At 42.4% G+C, this 9751-nt stretch overlaps 1 protein-coding gene across 1 annotated transcript in view; it reads left to right on the top strand.

Moving 5' to 3' along the window:
- The first annotated feature begins 12 nt into the window (after positions 1-12).
- VOPP1 (VOPP1 WW domain binding protein) overlaps positions 13-9751 on the top strand; it is a 194584-nt gene continuing 184845 nt past the window's right edge. The window contains exon 1 of the mRNA XM_069083734.1: positions 13-408. Coding sequence (XP_068939835.1) covers positions 352-408 — 57 coding nt within the window. The 5' untranslated portion in view covers positions 13-351. The remainder of the gene's footprint in view (positions 409-9751) is intronic.

The following is a 9751-nucleotide window of genomic DNA, read 5'->3' as shown; positions in this document are numbered from 1 at the left end:
CACACACACACACACACACACACACACACACACACACACACACACACGCACGCGCGCGCTCGCGGGGCGGGGAAGCCTGCCTCTGCTAGGAGAGCGGAGCGGCGTCGGTCACTCCCAGGACTTATCTCCGTTCCCCGGCTCTCCTTGGGCTCTGGCTCCCGAGGGCGGCGCGCCCCGAGGCAGGCAGGCGGCTCCCAGGCTTGCTCCCACCCACCGTCCCTCCCCTCTGGGGACAGGATGAGGGGGTTCATTCCGCTGACAGCTCGCCAGCGTTTCTGAAGCCGGAGGAGGACCGAGGGGAGAGCCGCACGCCCTTTCTGCTGCCCCCGGGACCTGCGGGGAGAAGGAGCCATGAAGCCCGCTCCGCGGAGGATACTTCTCTCTCTGCTGCTGTGGCTCCTGCTGGAGGTAGGGGCCGGGGACCGGGGCTTCCCGATAACCTTCGCAGATGTGTCCTGGAAACGCAAACAATAACCCAGAACTGAGCGGAGGCATGGCAAGTTCGGGGACCGGCTGCCTGCCTCGCGATCGTCTGGGACAACCCCACTGCCAGGACACCAGGGCGTTGGTTTGGAAACCGGGCTCACCGGAGGCACAGATACCTAGATGCATGTATGCCAGCCAGTATATTAGCCTAGCTTAGAGTCTCTGCTGAGACACCCTGGAAAGGGGCTCTGCCATGCCTGACTCTTTCCCTTACTCCTCTCTCCTCTCTTGTAGCCAGCCACCTCTTGGCTGGAAATTCTGCTTTATGTGGGTTTCCCCTCTCCTGTGCGGAGGAATCAGGAACCTTTTGGAAAGGAAAATCTGGCTGGAGCTAGCCTGGGAATGAGTATTTTGAGCTGGGAAGGTGGCTAGAAAAAGGCCCTCTCTTACCTAGAGATTGTAGGGAAAGAACTACTATCTTCCCAGAGGCATCCTGGGGACCAATCCTGTGGATAAGGTTATTGAGAAGTCCTTTTTCTATTGAAACTGACGTGCCCTGAATTTCCTTTGGTCTCTGTGCAGTTGGTTCACCTTGGGCTCTTGTCGAGCAGGTGTACATTTAGAGGATTTCAAAGCGATTCTGCTAACATATCTCCGATGAAAGTAAGAGGGAAAAAAAGCCCCCACCAACCAACCCTGCATACTTATTAAAAAGGAAAGCTGCCAGTTTGAGAATGTGGCCAGAAACCGGCACAAAAATAGAAAAAGGCTTGTTGCTCTGTGGAAATTGACTCACTTAAGTAGTGAACATATTGAGCCGCGTTCCTTTTCTTGGAACGGATTGAGGTTGTAAGCTTCCTAGCTAAATCTGATAAGGCCTGCGCACAGATTGAGGTTAGGGCTGGCTTGGAAGTTGGATCCCTGTTTGGACACCTGCCCATTTGTTGATGGAGTGTGTTCTCTAAAGTGGGCAGGAGCCAGAACTTGGTGGGGATGGAATGGCTGAATTAGGACTGCTGAATTAACTTTCTTCTCAGCTTCATTCATTTCAGATGAAGCGATAGTTAACATCTAAACTCAAACAGGATGGGAAATGAGGGGCCACGGTAACTCTTACTGTATTCTGAATTGTAAAGCACTTCGGGAAGATTGTGAAAACTTTTCTTCTTTTTGTGAGGATCAGAGTTCATTCTGCAAAAGACTAGTTTTTCCCCTCATTTCTCCCTTATAAAATAATATTTTTGTATTTTGAGAGCAAATCTTAGTTCTCGTGAAAAGACTAGTCCATCTGGTTTAAACCAGGCAGGTTGCCATAAAAGTTTCTCCCACAGAGCTCTGACAATATGCTCCTACTTCTTTCTTATCAAAGACTTCCCTGTTTTGTTTGGGTTTGGGTAGAAAAATGCCCTCATGGTTTATTATTTTTTTAAATCATGGTGTGTGTATGTGTGTGTGTGTGTGTGTGTATGTGTGTGAGTGTGTATGTGTGAGTGTGTGTGTATAAACACATATGTCATCTGGTTGTTTAAGATTTGAAAACCTAGAAAGCTTACAGCTTCAGTGAACTCACAGGTGACTTTAACCAAGAAGAAAAGGGAGAGGCAATTGTTTCAATAAAACTTTATTGTATACATGCATTAATGCATCTGTGCACATGTCACATTTTAGGCCTTCGGTGAGTTAATCTAGCATTATTTCTGCTTTGAGACCACCCATTCACTCATTCCACGTGAGTAGTCGGTTATGCTACTACCACAGGCTTTCTTATCAGGAACACACTACTTTTCCAAAGTATTTTTATTGGAGGGGAATATACCAGAACCGTCTCTGAAAAGAAAGGTAGAACTAGATCTAGGGCAAAACTGTACAATGATAATACCCTCCAAATGAGAAAAGCTGGCAGACAAAACCCAACATCTGGTTCTTTGGGAACTTCTGGAAGACTGACTAAATTTTTGGCCCTATCTGCCATGATGGTGGATTGTTGTGTTGACAGCTTGTAAATGATGATAATACAAACTCCTCAGCTTGGCATTTAAAACCCTTCACAATCTGTCTCCCATTTACCTTTCCAGACTTACTTTGTATCACTCCCCTTCATGTACTCTGTGTTCCAGCCAAACTGCACAGCTAATTGTTGCCTCCCGTCTCCTGTCCCCATGCCTTTGTACTGCCTGCCTTCGTGTCTAGAATGCACCTCACTCCTCATTCTTAGAATTTCTAGCTTCCTTTAAGGTTCGGCTCAGGTGCAGTGTCCTAATGGAAGCCTTCCCAGATTTCCCTCTAGATGTAATTGCTTTTTGTTCTCCTCAAGTGATCTCACAGATACATATCTGCTTACATTTTGTATCCCTTAGTAGAATGTATGGCCCTTGAGGGTAGGGACTTAAAAACAGTGTTAGATGTCAGTTTTTGTTCTAGAATCCCCAGGACCTAGCAGAGTATTTTGCATACATTTGGAATTTAATTGGATCCTAAGTTTTATATGGCTGGGATCTTAAAAGACCACATAGTCCAATACCCTCCTTTTACTTATGAGGAAACTTAGGCAAACAGAGATTGAGTGACTTGTCCAGGGTCATACAGTTAGTAATTGTCTAAGGCCAGATTTAAACTAGAGTCTTCTTCACTCCAGGCAACTAATGTATATAATGACTTTTGGAATGCTTCTTTCTGGGTTTTATTTATGGTCTTATACTTGAGATTTTGTATAAATATATACACACATAAATATATTATACATGCTATATATATATACTCTACATTGTATGTGCATATTTATATATACACATATTTCACATGTACGTATATGTGTCAAATCTATATATACACATATATACATGTATCTTTAGCTGGGGGTAATTTTCTCTGTGTCTATTTCTCCACCCAAAATCTTATATGATTAAAAAAATTAGAAATCAGTCATTTAAATCCAATGTACTAGTTACTGTTAATATTCCTATTACAGGAAAAGGACCCTGGTCATAAAGTGGGAGTAAGAAATAAGGGAGGGGGACAGTATGATTGTTTGCGCTTGCCATGGTTGAAAGCAGTGAGTTGTAATGTAGAGTTTTGAGGAAGATTCTGTTCTCTTTCCATGAATCCCAGCCTAATGGGATCTCTAACCAAGGTTGGGCATTTTTCTACCCAAACCCAAACAAATTAGACTCAGGGTACTGAAATTTAGAGGAGCTTGCTGGTAGTGCTTTCTACACTTGACTATAGCACTTAGTTAGCAAGCATAATTAAAATAGAAATGAATGAATGAATCAGAACACTTTTCTAAGTGCTTAATATGCCATGCAAACAGGAATAAAACTATACAAATGACAGCTTCATTCCCCTATTAACTACCCCCTTCCCCAATCAGCTTTTCCCTGGCCTCATCTCAACTCATTTCCCCTCCCCATGACCTCCCTAGCATCAGACTTTGTGGTATCCCAGAGTATCCACCCCCTCAACTGAACTGAGGGTATTTTGTGGGGTATTACTTTCCTCTGGTACAAAAATTGCTAGTTATAGCTTTGGATAAGATCATTCACTAACAAGGCACAAGGATGCCCAAGATTTAAAACCTAATCTGGAAGCACACACAGATACAAAATGTGTATCATGTGGACCTGGAGCCAGTAAGCTTGGAGTGGTATTCCTGATCATGAAGAATGGAAATCACCAGCTTCTGGAAACCTCCTGGGTTTGTCCTTTATAAAGACTAGAACAAGTCAGTGACAATGCTATTACAACCTGAGGACTAACTGAGTATTATTACAAAAGTGACCTTTCTCCCCCCAGTGAACTCTTAAGCTGCTTAGGAGTTTAGTAAGGAGACATTGAAGGGCTAAATGTCAGCTTCCTTTATTCCTGTCCCTCTCCCTCTTTCTCCCTCTGGACCTTGGCCACAACTCTTCCCATAAATGGGTAGCTTCCTATATTTTAACTGACTGTGAAATCTAGATCTCACAGGGTAGGAATCTTGAAGCTTCAGTAAAAATGACATCCTGGGGTAGGATGTATTGGCCCATCAGATAACTAGGAGGAAGGATTCAGCCTAGATTGAATGTGCCAAATGTGGGCTTTTATAAAAGAGTAGAGATTTGGGGGGAAACTGTTATTAAATCCCTACTTCATGCAAGCTAATGTGTTGGGCTCTAGGAGAGATATACCCATGAAGCTTATAATAATCTGGGATGTGAGCCATACACACACACACACACACACACACACACATACACACACACACACACAATTACAGGTAGAATACAGGGGCCAAGAAAGTTCTGAGGAGAAAAAGAACATTTCTGTCTGGGGGGCACAGGGAAGACTTTGTACATAATACCTTGTCAGCAGGTGGACAGTGGATAGAGTGAATGCCTATGAAGACCTGAATTCGAATGTGGTCTCAGACACTAGTTGTATGACCCTGGGCAAATCATTCAACTTCTATTTGTCTCTCTTTCCTCAACCGTAAAATGGGGATAATATCATCTACCCTCACCAACCCCCAGGGTTGTTGTGTGGCTCAAATAAGGTAATAATTGTTAAAAAAAAAAAACACTTAGCACAGGGCCTGGCATATAGTAGGTGATATATACAAAGATACATACATACATGCATACACACATACGTGCTTATTCCTTTCCCCTTTCACTTACCTGAGCAAAGTCTTGAAGTATGTGTGGAATTTCAACAGCTAGAGATTTTGAAGGAAAATATTTTAGGTTTAGAGAATTAAAAAAACCCCCCACAAAACAGCTACAGATATTTTTTGCTTTGATATGATAGTCACTTTTCGAATATCACTTTCTCCTACCCTTCCAATTGAACCATTCCTTGTTAGAAAAAATTTTTTTTTAGCAAAATCAACCATATAGAATAATCCTGTTTGATAGTGTCTACCATATTTCACACCCATAGTTCCTTACCTTCCTAAGAGGATGGAGGTCCACTTCTTTGCCATCTGTTATCTGGGACCCAGATTGCTCATTATAGTTTCTTGAGAGTTTATCTCCCTTTTAATGCTCTTTTCATTTACATTATTGTAGAACTCTTTCTGGCCTGGAGTTTAGGAGCTTCAATGACTAAGATCATTTTGATAATACTTGAAAAAAATGCTTATTAATAACCCCTTTTCTTAAAAGTATATTTGTGAAGCCTCAGCTGTTTTCATTGTTGTTTCATCTAGTGGAGTATGAATTCCTGTTTTTGTTTTTTTACTTTCTTTGTATCCTTAGCTCTTAGCACAGTGTTTGGCACATTGAAGATGCTTAATAACTGTTTGTTGCTGACTTGTTAACAGAAGGTAGGAATCTCTGGGTGAGACTGCTTTGCATATCCTGGGGGATATTGAGTTATAAACTGAAGGGGTCAGCGCTGAAATCCTTTCCACTTCTGTGATTCTATCACTTACATCAAGAGCTCTCTTTAGGCTAGGAATAGTTTTTTACATATCAGCTTTGCTATATATAAGGGAGGAGGGAAGAGGAATGGAATTTGAGAATCAATATATGTTTCCCTAAAGCCCAGGATATTTGGGGACAGGGATGCTCAAAATTAGAAGTAAAGAAACTTCAAGAATTTTTTTTCTCCCCTTTCCCTCCTCCCCCATGTCTCCACATCCTCCCACTTCTTTTGCCAGATGTTTAACTGGTCACTGAAATCCAATTTATGCAGCAGACCCTTCCCCAGGTCACAGTCTTCTGTTGTAATCTCCTATAGCCCCCTCACTGTCCTATGCCCGTTTTTTGAATCTGAGTGATTTGTAGCTTGGACAAGGAAGGCACTTTTTAATAAGGTTGTCCTTTGATAACTTTTGTGGGAGTCTTCTTGGGGAAAGGGGCATCATCTCCTGCCAAACAGCAGTGAGGTGTGATAGGGAAGTATGAGGTCAGCTCTAAAGTAAATGAAAGGGATAGGAAATAGAGTAAGGGCGAGATCAGGAACTGGTTAGCATGGCTCTGTCTTTCCCATAGTCTCTATGCTGCCCAGCTCAAAAGTGGGGGTGGGTTGTAGTCTATAGCATGTCAAGGGTATAGATGAACTGTGGGTAGTGTCAGTATCTCCCAGCTTGAGAGGCAGTGTGACCCACCAATAATACTGGAGTCCAGAGGCCTGAGTTGAAATGCTGTCAAACACTTAACAGGCTGTGTGATCATAGGCAAATCCCATATAATCTTTTGGAGCCTCAGATTCCTCATCTCTAAAATGGGTATAATAGTACTTGTACTTGATACCCCACTGGCTTGTTATGAGCAAAGCACTTTGAAGACTTTAAAGTACTTGTATGAATTGTTATGATTTGCTTTTGGAATTTGGGATTTTAAACATGGAAGGGACAGTATCAACCATAAAATCCTAGAAATGTTTTCATTTTACACAGAGTACTGAGTCTCAGAGGAGAAAGAATTTTCCAGGGACATGTAGGGAGTTAGTGATGGAATCAGAGATAGAACCCAGGTCTCCTGACTCCCAGACCAGTTTTCTTCCCACCCTCAACATATTGTCAGAGTAGGGTGACCCCAGGTGGTTCCTGAACATGCCTATAGCTTGGTCCAATTGCATCTCAAATTTTGTTTGTCTTTGAGCCTTAATAAGCTTGGATTAGGGCAGGGGTGATGAAAGTGTGATTCTAGATACTGGTCTTTCATGCTAGTAACATGTATGGTACATTGCCTGTGCTTTTGTTTCTGGCTTGAATCATTTATCTTTTACTTGAGATAGCCCTTATAGGTATCTCTCATTAAGAGCCGCACTTTTTTCCTTTGGAAGCTGTTTTTGTTTTGGATTTTTTTGAAATACAAGAGTCAGGTGAAAGCAAATGAGGGAGAAGGACAGTAGCTATGTTTCTCAGCCTTGCTCCATGTGTTTATTTTATGATGTCCTTGGTGGAAGGAGCCCTTGGTGAAGGACTTCCTCCACCCATACAGATCAGCACCTTCTGAAACTCAAGAGTCTATGAGATTTTCCTGTGGCTCTCCTGAGACTTTGAATGATTTGCCCAGGCTCATACAAACTTTGAGAAGCCTTCAGACTTTCATCTCAAAGTCCTAATCAGGGTTCCACTATTTTCCCTTATCTAACCTACTTCCCCATGTTACCCTAGCACAAGAAAAGGAGAAAACCACACCTCTCTGTCAATTCCACAAAGGTGATGAATATGTCTTGTCCTTCCTTATTCATTTTTTGATCTGACCTTGGTAGCCTCCATTCATTCATTAAAAAGCACTTACTGCATGCACAGTTTGTGCAAAATACTATGCAAGGTATAGCATAGAGAAGGGTACAAGGAAGAATGAAATATGGTGACCAGACTGAAAGATTACTGCCATGTAAGAGAGAAAAGCCATAAGGAACCATGATAATAATAACTGATATTTAGGTGGTACTTTAGATTCTGAGTTTCATATTTCTCTTGTTTGTGCCTCATGTCAACTCTGTTGTATAGAATTATACTCATTTTTCAGATTAGGGAAACTGAGGCTCAGGGAAGTTAACTGTAACTAGTAAGTGTACTTAGCTGGTGTTCAAACCCAGGTCTTTCTGACTCCCATGTCCGACACACTATCTACTATGCCATTTTGCCAGTGTCACAAAAGAGGTACAAAGTATGTGTTTAGAGGAGAAAAAAAATAACTTCTGAATGAGGTGATCAGAGAGTTTGAACTTTGCATTTAAATTTGACTTTGAAGGATCAAATGTTGATAAAGATTGGGGTTGGGGCTGGCCAAGGGGCATTCCAAGTAGAGGAAATGATGTGAGCAAAGTAGGCGAGGACATCAGGGAAAGTTGGGGGATGCCAAGCAGGAAAGTTTGTCTGGGGTGTAGAGTATATGAAGAGGAATAGTAAAACATAAGGCCTAACTGTGAAGTTAGTGTTAGATATAAGCGAAAGCATTTGGACTTGAATCTGTGGGCCATTAGGAGCCATTGAAGGCTCTTGAGCAGGGGAGCTACATGATCAAAGCTGTGCTTCAGAGAGTAGCCAATAGTCACTTAATATAATGACTGGTATGGTACCTTGATGCCATATCCCAGAAGTTCCCACTAAATCTGCTTACTCAAGATCAGGTTCTAGGACCAATGCCAGGGGGAAATATAAGGATAAATGGATGGAAGCTAAACTAACTCAGTATCTTTGGTCTTGTCTAACTTTGTGCCCTTTCTGCTGTAACTGAACCTTTCTTTGAAGTCAAATCCCAGTTGTCACAACTTAGGTCCCATCTCCCATGTTGGTTCCTTTATCATTTCTCTATTACTCTCAAATTGGGGCCCTTTCTTACTTTCTCTCCAAGCTGGGGACTAGCATCCTACCCCTCTAGCCTAGTTTCCTTAGTTCATCCAGATGACAGCCTTCCAGATACATGGTAGAAATGCTACCCCCACTCCCAACTCTGATAGTGACTGCCTGCCTGTTTCTTGCTACCAGACTCTCTGGACATTGTGTTCATCTCCATTTTGCTAGATTGCCACACCGCTCAGACATCTGCTTCTTCCTTATTTGAATTCTTATCTGCTGCCAGCCCTACACCTTCATACTTCAGCTGCATTTACAAAATCATACTCTATACGTGCCTGCTAGGATACCCGCTAGTTGCACATTTCTGAACTGCCTTGATGTTAGCCACATTTGCCACTATGGTATATCCCAGGTCATCTGGTCTTTAGTCCCAGCCTATCCTAAGGTTGGCAGAAAACGATTGCTGCAAGAGCCTATTAGCTTTTATTTTTTTTTTTTAAGCAATCGGGGTTAAGTAACTTGCCCAAGGTTACAAGGCCAGTTTTTTTGTGTGTGGGTGTTAAGTGTCTGAGGCCAGAACCAATCCTGGGTTCTCCTGATTCCGGGGCTGGCACTTACTGTGCCACCTAGTAGCCCCCTATTAGCTTTTTAAAAATTAAATTTGTATATTTTTCAGTTAGCAGAAATCAACTTTCTCTTGTTTCCAGCTCACCTCCCACCTTGGGGGGGGGGGGGAAGGAAAAACAAAGTCCTTGTAACAAATCAGAGAAAATTAACTTCCAATTTAATCTCTTTGTCTTATGTTTTTTCATCGGCAAAGGGAGAGTTAGACTAAATGTTCTTTAGGCTAAAAAATCCCATGACTCTAAAATTAATCTGTCTGAGGAATTTAGGATGAATTGAGAGGGAGAAACTAGAGAGGTTGAGACACCTTAAGAAGCCATTGTAGTTTGAACTAATTAGGTAGACAGCTGGGATAGTAAGAGAAGGTGGATTGGAGGGTCACTTCATGGGTCTAATCTACATGACAAGGCAACTAGAGAGAGAGAGAGAGAGGGAGGGAGGGAGGGAGAGAGAGAGAGAGAGAGAGAG

This window comes from Petaurus breviceps, unplaced genomic scaffold, assembly GCF_028583685.1.
Source record: "Petaurus breviceps papuanus isolate PSGF00001 unplaced genomic scaffold, PetGlider_PUasm1.0 174, whole genome shotgun sequence".
Taxonomy (NCBI): Eukaryota; Metazoa; Chordata; class Mammalia; order Diprotodontia; family Petauridae; genus Petaurus; species Petaurus breviceps.
This window is presented reverse-complemented; position numbering and strand designations above follow the sequence as displayed.